The following is an 18,449-nucleotide window of genomic DNA, read 5'->3' as shown; positions in this document are numbered from 1 at the left end:
ATGATATCCAAATTCTGAATCCTTGAGCTCTAAAATTCCAAGAGGTGTGTGAGTCCCATTAAGGACATGCCAGACTTAATAGCCAGAGTTTCTTCTCCTTTCCTAAAATCACAGCCTCTGCCAGTGTGGGGCCCTCCACAGATTTACCTAAGGACCACCAGACTCTGGCTCTGGAGAACTCCTGCCCTCCTTCCTTCCGTTCAATGTCTTCTTTGGCTCACAACTGTCCCACCCTCATCAAGGGGGAGCTGTCACTCTGGGCCAGGGACAACCACTGTTTCTTACACTACTTTAGGGCTGGAGCAGAGACGTAGCCACCCAAGCCCATGTCTGAGCGATATAGACAGGAACACCCTTTGTGATTTTCTTTTCATGTTGGTTCAACTAGAATTAACTTTATCCTGGACTTCAGTGTAAGCAGGCATTGACATTTTGGTAGATTTCCGGTAAGCTAGCTTCTGAGAATGACAGCCAGCTCTGGCTGGGAAGGTTTAGATTTTGACTTGCATAAAACTAAAAATTGAGAGGTGAAGCTAGGAAATATATCCTCAGCTAGAACTCGGCATTTGCTTTAGTTTGAATTTGAGTGACAACTAGAGTGTGGAGCTTAGAGGAGGAGGCTTATAGTCCAGAGGACAAAAGGGATAGTCCCAAGTTCAACACTGTGCTCGGAGAAACAGACTCCCACACCCAGGCAGAGGCACGGCAGCAGCAGGGTTTCCACTGCACCAGAAAGACCAGGGGCTCCCTGCCCTCATGGCTTTGTCCTCTGGTTTCATTGTCCAGCAGAAGCCTGAACCCGTCCCCACACACACGCAGGGCCGGGGTCCTGCTGTCTGCTGGTGGCCCACCCTGTCTCCTAAGTGATCTTGGAGCCAGATGCACTGCTTGAGCGGTCACGCAGATATTGCCCGGGTGCTTGTTTTGCAGCAATCACCTGGTTTCTTGACCCCTCCATGATAAGAGGCTACAAGGGGGAGAGGGAAACCAGGGAATAGCCTTTGGCTAGATGTGAGCTGTTGGCCCCTTTGCCCTGTCCTGAGAAGGCAAAGGCCACTAAAACTGTCATCGCATCTCTGCCTACGCCCTCAGGAACTTCTTGGGCTTCCCAGCCTCTCAGCTCAAACTCAAGGGTGAAGGTTTATGATGCAATTACAGCTTTGAGCAGAGATCACAGGCAGGGGAGGAATTTGTCTGCAAAGGTGCTGATCGCTAGGGCTGGACATGGCTTTCTCAGGGACCAGTTTCTATGGGTCCCAAAGAGAGATAAAACATGGCCCCAGCCCTGAAAACACCAGCGGGGACCCAAGAGGATGTGTATCTATTGATGAGGAACTAATAGCATTAGTCAAATTTCTCACCGGGCTGAATGTTGAGAAATTGTAAAGCTGGCCAACACTGCCCCCTGGCGCTGTAACTGATGCTGCTTTCCAGCCTGTCTAAGCAATCTGTCAAGTCTTCCACAGGACAAGCCAACCAGAAGAACTGACGCATTCTTTAAGATCATACCGCCATCAAAGGAAGCCCAGGAGCATTTCCCTAATAATGAGCCCTCTCAGAATAGCCTGTGTCTCCTTAGTAAATGAATCAACACAGATTGACTATGGCCAGGGCAGTGTGATAGTCCTGAACTAGGGGAATTCCGGATGAGGACATGAGAAATCTCTTCGCCCTGGCAAAGATACCTACTCCATCAAGACGGAGGACGGGGTACGGAAAGTGTATTGATAGATAGATAGATAGATAGATAGATAGATAGATAGATAGATAATAGATTCATTTAAAGGTCTAATAAATTGGAAAAACGCAAATCCCTTGGTGGAAGAGAAATTCTGAGGAGGAGCCCCTGGCAGGTAGCAGGCAAATAGTTTGGAATTCAAGGCAGAAACTATAACTGACGGATATAGTCAGAAACACCGTTTGTGGTTTTCTTTTCATATTAGTTTAACTAGAATTAACTTTACCCTGGACTTACTGTGCAAGCAGGCATTGACGTTTTGGTAGATTTCCCGTCCAGTAGCTTCTGACAATGGCAGCCAGACCTGGGAAGTGGCTTGAGAGGGCAGCTGGGAGCACTGGGAAGGTGCTCTGGGGAAACTGTCAGGATTTTTGGCTGGGGACCAGGGAGAAGTAGAAGTAAAGTAAAGTGAAGCCATGCAAAAGTTTTTGTCTGGGTGGAGGAATGATATAATGCAGGCTAACTCTACATAATGGTAGAAACATATGTTTATTTGGTATGTTTAAATTTTATGTATAATTCTTAGACAACTAAAAGGAGTATGTGATTTCCAAACCATTGGTGAAAGAAATGGAACAAAAATTGGTCAATTTTAAAGAAACAAAATAGGAAAGGGTGGAGTGGGGAAGGAACAAGCAAGGATGGCAAGTTGGGAAATATAAAATAAGATCAAGAGATATGTCCATGCATCATATCAGTAATAACTGAATTAATTAAATTTTCCCATTAAATAGCATAGAGTAAAAAAGAAAGAAAATTTAGAAAAGAGGATGCAAGACATGGGGCATGGGATAGACACACATACACACACACCACACACACACGGACACACCACACACACACCACACACACATAGAGACACACACCACGCACACACCAAACACACCATACATACACCAGACACACGCACACACCACACATACACCACACACAGACACACCACACACATGCACACCACACACACACGCACACACCACACACAGACACCCATCACACACCACACACACGCACACACCAAATACACCACACACACGCACACACCACACACAACACACACACGTGCGCACATACAATGACACCACACACACCACACATGCACACACCACACATGCACACACCACACATGCACACACCGCACACACACACCCACACATGCACGCACACACACTACACAACCACACACATGCACACACCACACACACTACATGCATAGACACCACACGCACACACCACACACCACACCATACACACCAGAAACACACCCTCACACTCCCCCACACCACACACACACACTACACACGTCATACACACGCACACACCACACAGGCACCACACCACACACACACCACACACACGCACACATCACGCACACACCACACACAACCGCACAGCATGCACACACACCACACACAAACCTACACAACCACACCGCACACACTCACACACACACACCACACACACGCACACATCACTAACACACACCACACACTTGCAGACACACACACCACATACATGCACACACAGACACACAACACACACACCCCCCACATACCACATACACACAGCACACACACACAACACAACACACACACATGGTCACAAATACCACATGCACCTGCACACACCACTAACACACACATGCACAAACACCACACACAGATTACACATACCACACACACACTTCACACACACCACACATGCACTCACACATACCACACATGCGCCCGCACACACATACAACACAAACATGCACACACCACACACTCCCACACAACTACACCATATGCACGCAAACCACACACAGGCACACACCCACACACACCACCACACATACGCACGTGCACACACAACACGCATGTACACAGCAAACACACACCACACACGGGCATGCTCACACACACACGCGCTCACATACACCACACACACTTGTGAGCAAACATGTGCACAGACACGCACGCACTCACACACATTACATATGCCCACGCGCACACCACACACACGTGTGCACACACACCACACCACACACACACTAAACACACGCACACACCACACATATACCACACGCGCACGCACACACCACACGCACGCACACCACACACATGCACATGTGCGCACACACAAAGATACGAACATTTGAAGTTTTAGAAGGAGAGAATGGGGAGAGGAAATATTCAATGAATTAAAAGCTGCAACACTTCTAGAATTAATGAAAGACAATACTCGGACTCAGGAAGTACACAAATTCCAGTTGACCTAAATAAAAATGAAAGCAGCACCTCAACACATGATTGCGAAACTGTCACAAACCAAAGATAAGCAGCAAGTCTTTAAAAAGTCAGAGAGTGAAGACAGATTACCTACAAAGGAATGGTGTTTAGACTGACAGCTGACAGCTGAGTAAAATCTTTAAGGTATTTCAGGAAAAAAATTGTCAACTTTGAATAGCGAAATCATCTTTCAAGAACAAGCACAAAATACGTTTTCAGACAAACAAAAACTAATAGGCTTTTCGCCCTATTACTTCAGGATTACTTCCAGAAGAAGAAAAACTATCCCCCAAATGAGGATAATAAGGGTGGTGTGGCTGCAATGGAAGGACAGTGAGCAAGGAAATTGTTACACTTGTGGGTAAATCTAAAGAAACATTAGTGATATGAAATTATAGCAATAACGCCTGCATCATGGAGTTAAGAAAAAAACAAGGTAAAAGAAAAGTCCTGAACAAGAGTGTAGAAAGTAATTAAGAAATCAAAAGTAGCGTCCTATAATTCCTCGAATGTTCAGGACAGTTTTACATTTACATCAATATGCATGTCAAATTTTCTAGATTAACCACAAATAGAAGCAGAATATATACCTTCTAATCTAGTAGAGGGGGACAAGAGGCAAGAAAACTGAGCAGTTTAAAAAATGAAAAAAAAGGAGAGATAGACTTAAAAGAAAGGGTAAAAAACATTTGCAAATACAAAAAATAAATTTGTTAAAATAAAATTTAAATATCAACAATTATAATTGATATAAATGGAGTAAATTCTCTAGTTAAAGAAAAGATTTTTGGAACGGATTTTCAAAATCTCAAGTATATACTCCTCAAGAGACAAACCTAAACCTAAAACATATTTAGAAATGTTGATAGTAAAAGTATAGAAAATGTTTACCAAATAAATATGAATTAAATATCAGACAAAATGCACAGTAAGACAAAATGCAAGAAAGTTAAAGGGGGAAACTTTGTATGATAAATGTTCACCAGGAAGATCTAGAAGTTCTTAACTTACAGACACCTAATAATACAACTCCAAAAATATGAGCAAAGATTGATGGAAATACAAAGGGAAACTGAAAAATTGACCCTCATAGTATTTTCAGGCCATGTATAAGAAATCCTGAAATCATTTTTTTAATTGGGGCAGTGACTGTATATCATCTAAATCCACAAAAGTGGCTATTTCACTGGATTCAAACTTTGTTTACAAAACTGAACTAGGTAAAACCAGTTTGTGTGTACAGATGGAACTTTAGGTCACAATAGTTCTTTCAGATTCTGTGATGCATTCAGTCATGGCTGGGGTTGTTGGCCCTGGCATCCTGTCCCACTCCTGCTCCCAGTCTTGTGGGCCTGTGGGCAGGAGCCTTGACTTGGGAGAGGATGCAGGACTGAGGAGTGGGAGAGGGGATGGGCAGAATGCCCAGCAAGTATTCCTTCTCCAGTCTGTCATGCCAAGGGCAACCAGGGCTGGGTGCCACCAGGATCTTCATGTTGCTGCATAGAATGACTTCAGAGGTCTCCATCACAAAGGCAAAAGAGGAGAATTTATCACAAGAACTCCCCTGACTGGTCACGGGCTGCCTTGTGTGTGCTATGGACTTCTTCTAGGAAGCCCTTCAGGGTCCACAGGTGGAAGTACCAAGCAGGGGTACCTAAGACGTCCACATCTCAAAGTCAGAGAAGCCCCAGGGCAGTGTTAAAAGAAAAATCTTAGGCAAACTAAATGTAACAGAGTTTAATTGAGTAAAGGTTGATTTGTGAATTGGGCAGCCCTGAACCGGAATAGGTTCAGAGAGACACCAGTGCTGCCACATGGCCAAAGAAGATTCACGAACAGAAAAAGGAAAGTCACACACAGAAAATGGAAGTGAGGTACAGAAACAGTTAGACTGGTTACAGCTTGATGTTGTCTTATTTGAACATGGTTTGAACAGTTGGCCCACTGTGATTGGCCAAAACTCAGTGATTAGCACGAGAGTAGGTTACAGCCTGTTTACACATCCAGTTAGGTTATAGTTTACTATGTACAAAGAAACCTGTTGGCCAGACTTAAATATGTAAGGAGGCAGCTTTAGACTAAACTGAATTTAACAGCAGGAAGCAAGACCAGTTGCTGTGGCAATGGCCGGAGTAAGAGATATTTGAGGAGATGTGATCCGGGACAGAGAAGTGTACCATGCAGGAATTTCTTGCAAGACTCGTTGCATTACTTGGGAAAAGGAATGCCGCCCCCCAACCCCCTGCACACACACACTCCTGGGCAATATTGGGCTTCACCTTGGTCATTGTTATGGAATCCCTGGCCCTCCAAGGGCTCTCTAATGGGACAGTGAAGGAGATCCCAGAATCTCCTCCACTTCCCAGTTTAGTTACTGCACAAAATTGACTGTGTTAAAGAGGGAAATAGAAAAGAGGCAACCTGGCTTTTCGAAGGACAAAACATTTCAGTTCTGCAGGAGGAATGAGTTTAAGTTCTGTATACACGGTGACTATAGTTACTAACAATGTATTAGGTACTCGAAATCACTAAAGGGGTAGATTTTAAGTGTTCACACCACAAAAAAAAAAAAAAAAAAAAAAATTATGTGAGGTAATGCTATGTTAATTACCTGGATTTAGTCCTTCCACAATGTATACACATTCCAAAACATTATGTCTTACACCATAAATATATACAATTTTAACTTATCTATTAAAATGTAAGTCTTATAAAGAAAGAATGAAAAGGAGGAAGTACTCCTTTTTAGTAGGCGATCTGCAACAGAAGAAAGTGAAAAAAAGTCCTAAAATGTCAGTATGAGACAACAGATTCTGCAATGACAGGAAGGGTGGGTAACAGACAATTATGTGAACAAACACATTTCAAAGCCCGGGTTGAGATCAGGGGTCAAAGAGGAGACGACCACGGCTGGTGACTTAGAGGGTCAGTAAGAGGGACCAGGGCAGAAAAGCACAGAAACTCCTCCGCTTAAAATTTCAGGCTGTGAACTCACATGGGTGCCGAGCTGAGCGCCCAGGCAGGCACAGGTCAGCCACACTGGCCGAAGGGGATGCCCGTGTGTCACTCATGATGGAAAGAGGGGAAAAGGGCAGCCAGCCTGGGGTGAACTCTTAAGAGTTGGAAGTAGCTGGGGCAGTGGTTCACACTATAATCCTAGCAACACAGGAGACTGAAGTGGGAGGATCACTTGAGCCCAGGAGGTAGAGGTTGCGGTGAGCTATGATCGTGCCACTGCACTCCAGCCTGGAGACAGAGTAAGACCCTCCCCTAACCCTCAGTGTCTTTTTTTTTTTTTTTCTTCAAGGCATTTTGGGTTGAGGAAGTCCAGAAAAGTCAGAACAATGCCCTAGTATGGACATTTCCCTTTCAGCAGATAATCTTGCGTAGAAGCAGTTCCGAGTGATAGACAAAGCCTCTTAAATAAGGAGGGGCGTTTCTGTAAGAGCAGTTTTCTGCACCTGTCACTTGGACCTAGCTGTCATGACTGCAGGTTTATTCTCATCAGCTGGTAACAGTTACGGGAAAGCACACACTGAACTTGGAAGGCCAAAGCTTTCAACTCCCAGGTTGTTGAATTCCTTGCACGTCAGGGTGCCCTGCAGGGGGCAAGTCTGGTAGCAGTGATCATCGAGGATGACACAGGAAAATCGGTATGCTTCCTGAGGCAGAACAATGCTACCGGAGCATTTCTCCAGAGGGGCAGACTTTAGCAGCATTACGGGTTCAGCTGAAGGTCATCAGGCACCACAGCAGGGTTTGGGGAGCCTGTGTGCCTCCTGCAAAGTCCAGTGAACAGGAGCCTCCAGGAGCAGAAGTTTGCACTGGAAAACAGAGAGTATTTCTCAACAACTTTTGTATATATGTAGGTAGAAAGAGGAGAAGGTGGGGCTGAAAGAGAACAAGAGACTGTGGCTTGCTGAACCTAGCTGAAATAGATGCACACAATTGTGAGCTTAAAATGATTGTTTTAAGCCACAGTTTGGGGATAATTGAAGGATCTTCTAAATCAAAACATCTGAAAGCTTTATAGTTTTGCCTTTCATACACCAAACATATATACCATGTCTTTAATCCACTTGGAAGTGTTTTCCTGTAAGGTATGAAGTACAGGTCCAATTGTATGTTTTCCCATATGGACAAACAGTTGTCCCAGTAACTTACCAAAAAGCCAGCCCTCCCCGGGTGTCAGCCACACCAGCTTTGTGTCCACACTGTGTGTGCTGCCTGATCCTTTTCCTGCTGCATGGGTCCATTCTTCCCTCCGAGCCAATACTATCCCGCTGTGATGATCACAGTCTTATCAAAGCACTGGCCTGGGACAGACTCAGCCATCACCTCATTCTTTAAGGGTGTTTTCCCGATCCTTGGCTCTGAGTTTCTCATCCATTTGACAATCGGCTTAGCAGGTTCATTTCATTTCTCTGCAGCCCAATGTCTCATCCTCTGAGAATGCAAAGAGATAATGAATTTAAACATGATTCATTGACTACAGAAAACAATTTGTGCTTTCCTATATTGTTTTTATATGATTAAACCTAAGGAAAAAGCATTATTTGTTATATCTTGTTCTTCTGTCATTTCTGAAAATATCACCTTAATTCATGAATGTCCTCAAGTCCTGAGCTGCTTCCTCCTGCTGCTACAGAGACAGGAGTGTTAACACTGGTTCCTATTAGGAATGTTTCCAAATTCGCCTTACTAAAACTGTAATTTTTTGAAATCTCCTTTTAGATTTTAACAGCTGCATTTCAGCTGGCAAACAGTTTTGAAAACTGGAAACAATTCAGTCCTACTGTCAGTCTGTGGCCAGATTCCAATCTGACGTGCTGCGGGATTTGAGTGAGGGTTGACAGGACCAAGTGTAAAATCCTGCTGGCCTCTTCATCCTCAGACTGGGACTGTGAGAACCACGCAGGAGTAACTGGCAAGATGTGAACTCTTTATCCTGAAAACTTTCACACGATATTTTAAAAGCATTTTGTCTCATGTGAATTTAACCCTATATTGAGAAAGTGGTGTTAATATTTTAATAATGTTAATAATAAAATTATTTTATTTTACATACTAATTTTACAAAACTTAGAACATATTTAAAATTCAAAGTATCCATTTGTCCATGATCTGAAAATTTTATGAATATTTTAAAGAATTTTCATCTATTTTTTCATCTTTATGCACACGTTTCTTGTTTTCTCTCTTAATATCACTCACACACTACTTTATCTCCTGTGTAGGGATGACCTATTGGTTGGTTGGTCAGCAGTCATACCCCTTTCTTTCTTCTCTGTTGAAAGGGGCCAAATTATATTAGTTAATGGGCAAAAGAGCAGGGGCTGGCCACAACCCAGCCCCAGAGGTGAATTTTGATTGGACTAAACCAAACAAGGAATTCTGCCCACCTGGCTGGTGATGACTGGCTTAGGCCCCAGCGTGACATGCAGTGCTGACCACTGAGGAGTGAGAGGTGGGTCTGCTTGCCGGTGGGGGTTTACTCCTTGAGGAAGTGTGGCCGTAAGTGGTCTCCACTGTGATGTCTGGACTTCAGGAGCCTCCAGTGACCTTGCGGGGACAAGCTTGAGTCCTGGATTCCTGATGATGTTGCTGAACGGCTCAAAGTCCTTATCTCCAGACTCTAGTCACACAGGACAGTGGTGGTCCTCTGTGGGGCGTGGCCAGTTGAGCTCCTGGTCCTTGCACAGCCAGAGAGAGAGAGCAGCCCAGTGACACACCGGGCCCTGCTCTTAGAGTGACGTTTTGCTGTGTTCCTAGAGTTCTTCTTGAGTTGTTGTTGCAGACCATTCCAACAAGCTAATATTCCATGATTTCTTTTGTTGGTCCCATATTGTCAAATAATGATAATGATAACAAACTGTCTCACTTGATTTTTGACACTAATAGAAATGCCAATAATTACAGTAATAATAAATATTTAATTTGCTTCTTCCTCAGTTACACCAGAAACTGAGCCAAGTACATTACTCATGTCATCTCATTTAATCTTCAGGAAAACGAGTGTTCTGCTATTATCTCCATTTGACAGTTGAAAACCCGAGAGATCAGAAAGGTAGTGTAATTCATCCAAGGTCACATGGCTAGAGGTGGCAAAGTCGCCTCAAAGACTATGCTCTTACATTATATGTGTATATATACACACGTGTAAGTATGTATACATTATAAAATATTAACCTGCCATATTGAAGAGAGTTCCTTATGTTAAGAAAGCATCCTTCCATTTTTACTTTAGTGCTCCTAGCCCCTTTGTCTTGTGCCACTTCCTATTTTCTCCTTTTCCTTTGTAACAGTAGATAGAGATTTGTCCACTACTTGTATATTTTGTATGCAGAACCAGTTGTTAAGGTTATTTATTTCATTTTCATTCTGCTTTACATATTTGTTTATTTCTATCTTTGTTCTTTTATTTAGGGATTTTTTTTACTCAGCAACATTTTGTCAGCATCATTTCACATTAATAAATATGCCTTACTGTTACAATTTTAGTGGTTGCCCGTATTGTCTAAGTGTGGTGTATATAAGTTGCACAGCTTACTGGTTCCCTCTCCCAAACTCAATCCTGGATGAGCTAAGGAAGAGGGATGGAAGCAACAACCAAGGAGTAAACATGAGGAAATGTGTTGAGAACCCTCTGGGAGGCAGAACCTGTGTGGCCCCAGAGCCCGGAGCCAGGGCTGCTGTCTCTAAACAGGAAAGACAGAAGAACTTCCAGAGTTCATGCCAACTGCTCATTATGGATGCAGTCTCAGGCCTCAGTTATGATCTCTATTAGCGAGAATTAATATAAGAACAATAGGGCTCATCATTTTCTGTTGCTACAGAAAGGAATTGGTAATGTTTAATTTTCCCAAGAGTATGGAACTAGCATAGGATGAGAAAAATTGGCCAAAGGGAGAGAGCTTCTGTTTTCTTACCTGCAGAGATGGGACCACCAAGCCTAGCCTGACAGATCACTGTGCCAGTTCCCAGAGAAAGCCCTCACAATGAGCAGCTCCACACTTTACTTGCACTGCCCTTCCTTCTTCACGAAGCACCACATTTTCCCATCAACTAGAAGGTATCTCTCTGGACTCCGAACTCCAAAGAGTGAGTCAGACACAGCTGCTGCCCCAGAGGAGCTGACAAAGCAACACATGGTAAGAGCTGCAGCCTGAAGAATAAATAAAATGTGTCACGTGTCCCCAGATTGAGAAGGGGTGAAGGGAGAGCCTGGCTGGGATCAGAGATAGCGGAGATGTGTACATGTGTAATAGAGGGAGTGCCTTGAGAAGCAAACACACCACAAAATGTTTATTTTAAAATAATAAAGAAATGGCAAAGGAAATGCAGGAAAGGAAACATTTACAAAATCCAAGTCACTAAAGTGCTTTCAATCAAAAATTGTAAAAGACTAAAAGCCTGGTCTGACCTAAAAACACTGTTTCCAGCTATCCAACTATTGTTTAAATGTGATCCTATGCTATTTTTGAAGGAAATGCAGAAACGCCCAGAGTATGGCTTTCTTTGAGTTCCAATATAAATAGCCTATCAAGTGACACTCAGGAAAACATAAATTACTCCGTAACAAGAAAATTGAACTATCCAAGGCCAAGCTCAAGGTAAAGACAATATAATTCATTCATGTGTCTGTATGAAGTCTTCACTATAAAGATATCAGATTCTTCTGGAGATTAAAGAATTTTATATTTCCTAATTGAGAATGAGGACATCAGACCTAACCTGTTCATCTGCATAGCACATTGAACCACACATCTCAAATGATGCCCAGCAGTGAAATCATTTTTGAACTTCGGGTCCTTCCTGCTTAAGCTACAAAAGAGAATCCAAAGTTTTGCACCAAATTAACTGGTTAAAGTGCCATTAAGGAACCATTTCCATTCTAGAATGAAATAGAATTTTCCCTAGGTCACTCATCTGTCCTCTTAAAGCAAGTGGCATTGCATTTTATCTTGACAGTGTCAGAAGAAAATCAAACTGAGAGTATATGTCTTGGACCATTTTTGTCTTTTTGGAAAATGCCAGTGAGGAATATGCACATTTTCAGCCTTTGACGGTGGGACCTGTGGGTCTCATACGGCTCCCACCTTCCCTGGCTGGGGCCCTTCCAGTGCCATGGAGTTGGAGCCTCCTTCAGCACCAGCCCCAGGGTGCACTTTCTTGGTCTCCTGCCGGGCAGAGCTGGAGAGGTCGATAGCCACATCTTCCAAGCCATGCTCAGGGCTCACTTTATCCGAGCCTCTCTGTGGTCCTGACTTACTCTGGCTAGAACCTTCTTTGAAGTGGTCAGAGCCCCAGAGTCCTGCCAACTTATCTTCACTTCCTGGCTTCCTTATCATCCCCATGGATTTTTTATGCATCCCTTGCAAAAAAAAAAAAAAAAAAGGAAAAAATAAAAATATAAATTTAAATTACGAAATAAAGAAATTGCCCTTTTTTTTGTTCTCTAAATCCCACTAGAATTGTCCTTGTCAGTGCCTATCTCTGGGGCCTACAGGAAAGGCAGGTAGGTAACTCCCACCTTAGGGGTTTAAAGCAGGTGTCTGACCCCGGGTCACATCCAGCAAAGGTGTTTTGGATGACAGTGATTGGCATTGGGCCCACTTTCCCCAAGGCTGCGGTCTGATGGATGCCAGTAAGCCACCTCCCCACCTGCTTGTGTAATTTCAGATGAGCCAGCTTGGGTCACTGCCCACAATGCTCCCTCTATTGTTTCAGTCCTTGAGAGCAAAGTCGAGACATATCTATGATTGGAACCTCCAGTGCCCAGGATAGGGCTGCTTGGTAGCTGTTCAAAAACTGTTCGCTGAGCGAAAAACTTCCTCCATCTAAACCTAAAATGCCACCATGATCCTCCTAACTAATACCCCCATGCCCGGAGGTACTCATCTGTGACTCATTCCCACAATCTGCGATCCCTGCCTGCTGGTTTCTGGCGACAGCAAACAGGGCAACAAGGGTGGAGCATCCTGAGAGTGCCCAATAGCGAAGTTTGGACCTCAGCAGCGGAGACTGTTTAAACACCAAAAATCCAAGGGACAGAAAAGCCACTCGGCAGGTTGTTCATGGCAGAACCAAGCCCAGGGCCAGCTCTCCTGACTCAGATGGAGGAGCTCACTGTCTCCAGGGGTCGCTGCTCAGCACGGCCCTGTTTCCTATTACCAAGTTCCCTAAATTGCACAGTTTCTACAAATTCTAACAGCATTCAACACTTGGGAAACATATTTCACATAATGCAATGATGTCATTTCACCCTTAAATCCCAAATTATTTAGCATGCATAGCCCGGTGAGACTTCCACGCAGCCTAGACAATCTCTGTGAAAAATGAGGCAACCGTCCAGATGCTGCAAGCTTTGTTATTAATTAAAAATAATAAGAACGGTTCTGGACCTGAATCTCAGTAAAATGACGTTGCTTTGCTTTGGAAATGGCTGCCTCGGTGGGGACCCCCGGGGATTCCCCCACCTCCTACAACACCTCGAGCAGTGCGCTCCCGGGGGCCCTTCCTTACCCAGGAGCCAGGGCGCGCAGGAGCCCAGCAGGCCACCCTCGGCGGAGTTGAGCACGGAGTCGGGCAGCGGGATGCAGTGGCGCACCATGGCCCCGTACAGCCCGTACTCTGCCATCACGCTGCTGCCGCCCCAGCGCTTCTCCCGCTTGCGCCACTTGGCCCTGCGGTTTTGAAACCAGACCTGGTTGGAGGCAGGAGAAGCAGAGAGCACACAGAAGAGACAGTGAAGAGAGGCGCCTGGAGGAGCGGAGGCGGCGTCCCTGGGCTCGGAGCTTCTCTCCGGAGCACGATTCCATGCTATTTCTGAAGGAAATAGCTCCCTAGGGCCAACCAGCCGCCCCCAGGGAGCGCGCCCAGGAGTCCCCAGCGGCGCCCATGTGCGGTCCGGACTCACGGGCATTCAGCGCGGTAGGGACACGCGTGACCAAGTCCACTGAAGTTTCCATAGAGTCAGGAATGAAAAAAACTAAATAATCAAACTCCCTTTTCCCACATTGTGTGAAGATGTCAACTGCAGTGTTTCCTGCTTTTTCTCATTGATTGGAAAGAATTCACTGGGGCAATGGCTCCTTCCAAGCTTGGGCTCTTGGGATGCTGGTGATATTTCTCAATAAAAACATTATGTTAATAAAAGACTATTATGAAATCTGGTGTAGCTGTTAAAAAATAGTTAGTGACATATATTCTGACAAAACCAAGAGCAAAATTCTGTGTATGCATGTCCGCGTGTGTACATATGCAGGTAGATATGTATATGCACATACATATTCAGGGGCAGATAATACACTCCACAAAGTGGAGAAAGGTCTTCTCAGGCATTTATGTTGATTTCTTTCAGGGCTTGAGATGGAGAGGCAGTATTTTTCTTTCATTGACGTATCTTTATATAGTTTCTAGTTGCAGCACACACTATCATGTGATTTCAAAGAATGATTTGATACTAAATAATAATAAAATGAAAAAAGGCATGAGGGTCACAGGGACATGCTCTTGTGGTGCCTTCAGCTAAGGGAGTTTCTGTGCAAAGGGAGAGTGTTGGCTGTAGAGAAGGGACTGCTGATTGGCTCACTGAATGTGGGAATGACACGTTCTCTGTGGTGTATTTGGAAAGAAGAAAAGGGACCCCAGACACCTGTATCCGGTCTTCAGGGAGCTCAGTTTTCACAGCCAGCATTTCTCGGGCATACACATCAGGGTAGTGGGCCTCGCTGAACGCCTTCTCCAGCTCTTCCAGCTGGTGAGCAGTGAAAACTGTCCTGCAAGGACCCCAAAACACACACATGGGCACGTGTCCCTTGGGGACAGCAGCCTCCCTGGCCTTAAGGACCACCGTGCCTACTTCCCCTGCTGTTCACACCCTAGAAGCCACCTCATGATAATGGAACACCCCACCTCTGAATGATTAGCTGATGTGAAGTCCAGAAATTTCATTCAAACAAAAACAGTTCTTTAGCTCTTTCTTAATGAATTCCATCAGCTCATTCCGACAAAATCCATTTGACAGGCCCACAAAATTGTCTTTAAAATACTGCCAAAAAAAATGCTAGCAAGATTGTAGCATTTTCCCAGCCTCCTAGGAATAGCAGAATTATCTTCCCAAATGGCTTCTGTGCCCTTCCTACTGCCAACCACTGGGCCTGCCATCATGCAGGTTCATAAATTCTCAGATGCAGGTGCCATAAACCTTGGGCTATGTCCCGAGGAAAGGCAGGCAGAGGGGACTGCCTGGCCCTGTACCTGTGCCGCCGCTTCTTCCTCTTGCCCAGGGTGGGGGACGCCTTTAGGTCGTTCCTGTCTTCAGACGGGCTGTCCTCATCTGCTGGCACAAAAAGAAGAAGAGGACTTTAAAGGTGATCATATTCTCCCCTCTATTTCCTGGATTTTAATGTGAGGATTGAAGTTATGAACCTCTTGGGTATTTGAGTAGTTAACAACATGAACTAGCATTTTTAGTGCCTCCTAGATCCCAGTTCTGTGCTTAACACTGTCCATACATTATCTCAAGTATTCTTAATATAATAGTAAAACACCAAAATGGCTGCTATCATTATCATCCTATTTTTACAGATGAGGAAACTGAAGCACAGAATGGTTAAGTAATTTGCCCAAGATCACACAGTTAGTAAATGGTGAAGTTGAGAATTCAAATCCCAGATTATCTGAAGCCAAAACTACTCAGTCACTGATTGCACCTTCTATCCCCACACTGCTTCCAAACACACCCACCCCTCTGCCCCCAGCCTCATCATCTTAACCTCTACACCAACATTTCCCAAAGGAAGTCTGGGGTTTGTGACATCAGAATGCTTGTCAGAACTGCACCCCTTCCCTAATGCACCAAATCAGAATCTCTGGAGGTGGGGTCTAGGAGGCTCATTCTTGACAAGTGTGCTCAGATGATTTGTAGTTGCCCTTGAAAATTCAAGAACCATTCCACTGTGCTTTACCTTTTTATACTCATTATATCAAAAAGTCTAGAAGGAAAAGAAGGTTAGAACTATTGTGAGATTCATTGCTAGAAAGTATAATTGCCTTAAAATATTTTAAAATGAATAAAGGCAAAATAACTAAATAATACTAGTTTTACTCATCCATCAATTAGTTCACTAGAAACCTGACTTGGAATAAAACATTCTGTATTGGACTGTCCAACCTGATGAGACATGAGACACATAAGGTTATCGAGCATATGAAATGTGGCCAGTCAGATCAAGACATGTTATAAACATAAATCACTCAGTGGAGTTAGAAGACTTAGTACTCCTAAAAAGTAAAATATTTTTGTATTGATTACATGTAAAATGATACTATTTGTGATCATTGTTGGGTTAAAATATAGTATTTAGATTCATTTCACTTTTAACGTGACTGTGAGAAATTTCCATCAAACATGTAATCACATTGCATTTCTCTTAGACAGCTCTGCTCCAGACTTTCAGAAATGCCAGCAGAGTAGGATTTAGCTGCCTTTGGTTTTGTAAGAAAGAACCCATCCCATGAAGACAGTTTTTGCATTTTTAGTGACAATAATAGGGAGTTTCATTTTATCTTACATAAAGGCTCATGAAATAAAGTCCTTTTAGAGTGGAGCGAAAATGTGCCTGCCTGTTGATCTGACATGCTTCCTTTTAGTATCAGAGACCTAATGTATTCTTTTTGCCTTGGCTGCCTGGATGCTCAGCTCTAGGTTCTACCACGTACCTTCGCTAGTCCACCCTTTCTTGTATAATTCTTTCTTTTCTCTCCCACACCCAAAACCACTCGCTTTCTTAGCCCTTGACCTTCATAGAATTTCATTGCTTCCTTCTCTTTCCCCTCGACCCGCCAGGATTTCTTTGGCGAAATGGGTAGACCAGGAACACATCTCTAGGCGTAACTACAATGAATCCTCGAGGTTGCTTGTTTCTCCTGCACGGGGGACTGCGTGGACGCCGCGCCGGTAGAGGAGCGCGGTACCCGGGACTCTCTTTTCAGCACCCCGATGGGCGGACAGTTCCAGGGCTCGAGGCCCAGTGCTCTTCAAGGACCTTCAATCATTCGATCATTTCTGCCCGCGTTTCCACCTGGTACCTTGTTCGGTGCTGCTGGTGAACAACAAAGGTCCGGGCCTTCCCGACCCACATCGCTGCCAGAGGCCGAGACTGGCGCCTGGCGCTGGGGAGAAAAAAAGCCCTCTGGAGATGGTTGTTGGGGTGCCAAGACCCCAGGGTCTCATCAAAAGGTTCCACCCGGAACCAGGTGGTGGCGATCCCACATAGCTAACGGAACAGCACCCCGGATGAGAGGCAGGGATTTGGGATGCAGCAAGGGGCAAGCGGCGCAGTTGCGCGAATGCCCCTCCAGCGACGCGGCCTCGCTCTGGGCTCCCGCTTAGATCTGGGCCGCTCGGGCCAGGGGCGCGGTGGGGCTATGGTCTGTGACCCCTGCGCCGTTCAGAGCCTAGGGGACCTGGGTAGGAGCGTAAAGCGCGGGCCTGATTACCGGACGTCGAGACGCTCTCGCTGCGCTTCTGGCGGCCGAGCGCAGGCGGCTGACGGCTGGGGGCCTGCGGAGCAGCGGGCTCGGGGCCCCTGGGCGGCAGGAACGGCACGTCCGCTAGGAGCAGGCAGGGCGCTCGAGCGGCCATCGGCGGCTGCGTGCCGAAGCCGCAGAGGAGGCCGAGTCCCAGCGGAAGGGCCCCACGCGCGAGGCTGGAGCGGTCAAGCCCCGGGCCCAGGCACGGCGCTGCCGCCGGACCCTCGCAGCCTGATCCCTGTCCCGGGCCGGCGGGCGCCGGCAGCTCGGCCTCCAAGCCCAGCAGGTCCGTGATGGCGAAGCCCCGGGGGCGCGAGCCCCTGGGGGAACCGCCAGGCACCAGCGCCCTGCTGTTAGTGCGCCCGTCGGACAGCGCGTCCCGGCCGGTCATGGTTCCTTAGCAAGCAAGGCACGAGCCTCTCTGGATCCGGTTTGCGGAGGACCCAGCTTAGAGGAAGCTTTATAGGATTGGGCTGTCGGTCCGGCGCGGGAGGCCTGAAGGGCTCCAATCAGCTGGGCGCCGGCGCGTCGCCGTTCCGGAACCCGCGAGATGGGGACGCCACCAGTTCCCCTCCCCTTGGTTACCGCCCTCCCAGCTGCAGTCCCCTCAGTCACCTCCTTCTCCTCTCTTCTCTCCAGCCCACCCCACCCCACCCCATTCTAGGATGGAGGGGAGGAAAGAAGGGAAAGGACAATGACTCCGCTCTCTACCTGTCCCTCGAAAAGTCGCAAGTTCTACATCCTGGCGTGGTCTTCTCCTTCCTTCCAGACTCTCTGGGTGGAGGCCCCACTCCCGGTTGCCCTGAAGCTTCTTTGATGTGACCCAACTGCCTATTAAGACCTAGGGACCTCCATTGCCAACCACACCCCGGTGGCTACCACCTATACGTGCCCAGCCAGCCCTC

At 45.9% G+C, this 18,449-nt stretch overlaps 1 protein-coding gene across 5 annotated transcripts; it reads right to left on the bottom strand.

Annotated features, from left to right (window-relative positions):
- Positions 1-6,695: 6,695 nt before the first annotated feature.
- Positions 6,696-18,209, bottom strand: VSX1 (visual system homeobox 1). Of its 5 annotated transcripts, XR_001883447.1 has the most exons (6): positions 17,512-18,209; positions 15,268-15,346; positions 14,663-14,786; positions 13,531-13,711; positions 8,344-8,451; positions 6,696-7,829 (listed from the first exon to the last, which is right to left on the bottom strand). XR_001883447.1 is itself a non-coding variant. In XM_017862527.1 (5 exons), the coding sequence occupies exons 1-5, from the start codon at positions 17,933-17,935 to the stop codon at positions 7,732-7,734; spliced, it is 906 nt and encodes a 301-aa protein (XP_017718016.1). In that variant the 5' UTR covers positions 17,936-18,209; the 3' UTR covers positions 6,696-7,731. The 5 variants fall into 5 exon arrangements, 3 of the variants coding, with proteins under 3 accessions (XP_017718016.1, XP_017718017.1, XP_017718015.1); XR_001883448.1 differs by lacking the exon at positions 13,531-13,711; XM_017862527.1 differs by lacking the exon at positions 8,344-8,451.
- Positions 18,210-18,449: the final 240 nt, after the last annotated feature.

The sequence above is a fragment of the Rhinopithecus bieti genome, unplaced genomic scaffold (assembly GCF_001698545.2).
Source record: "Rhinopithecus bieti isolate Rb0 unplaced genomic scaffold, ASM169854v2 scaffold_56174, whole genome shotgun sequence".
NCBI classification, from domain to species: domain Eukaryota; kingdom Metazoa; phylum Chordata; class Mammalia; order Primates; family Cercopithecidae; genus Rhinopithecus; species Rhinopithecus bieti.
This window is presented reverse-complemented; position numbering and strand designations above follow the sequence as displayed.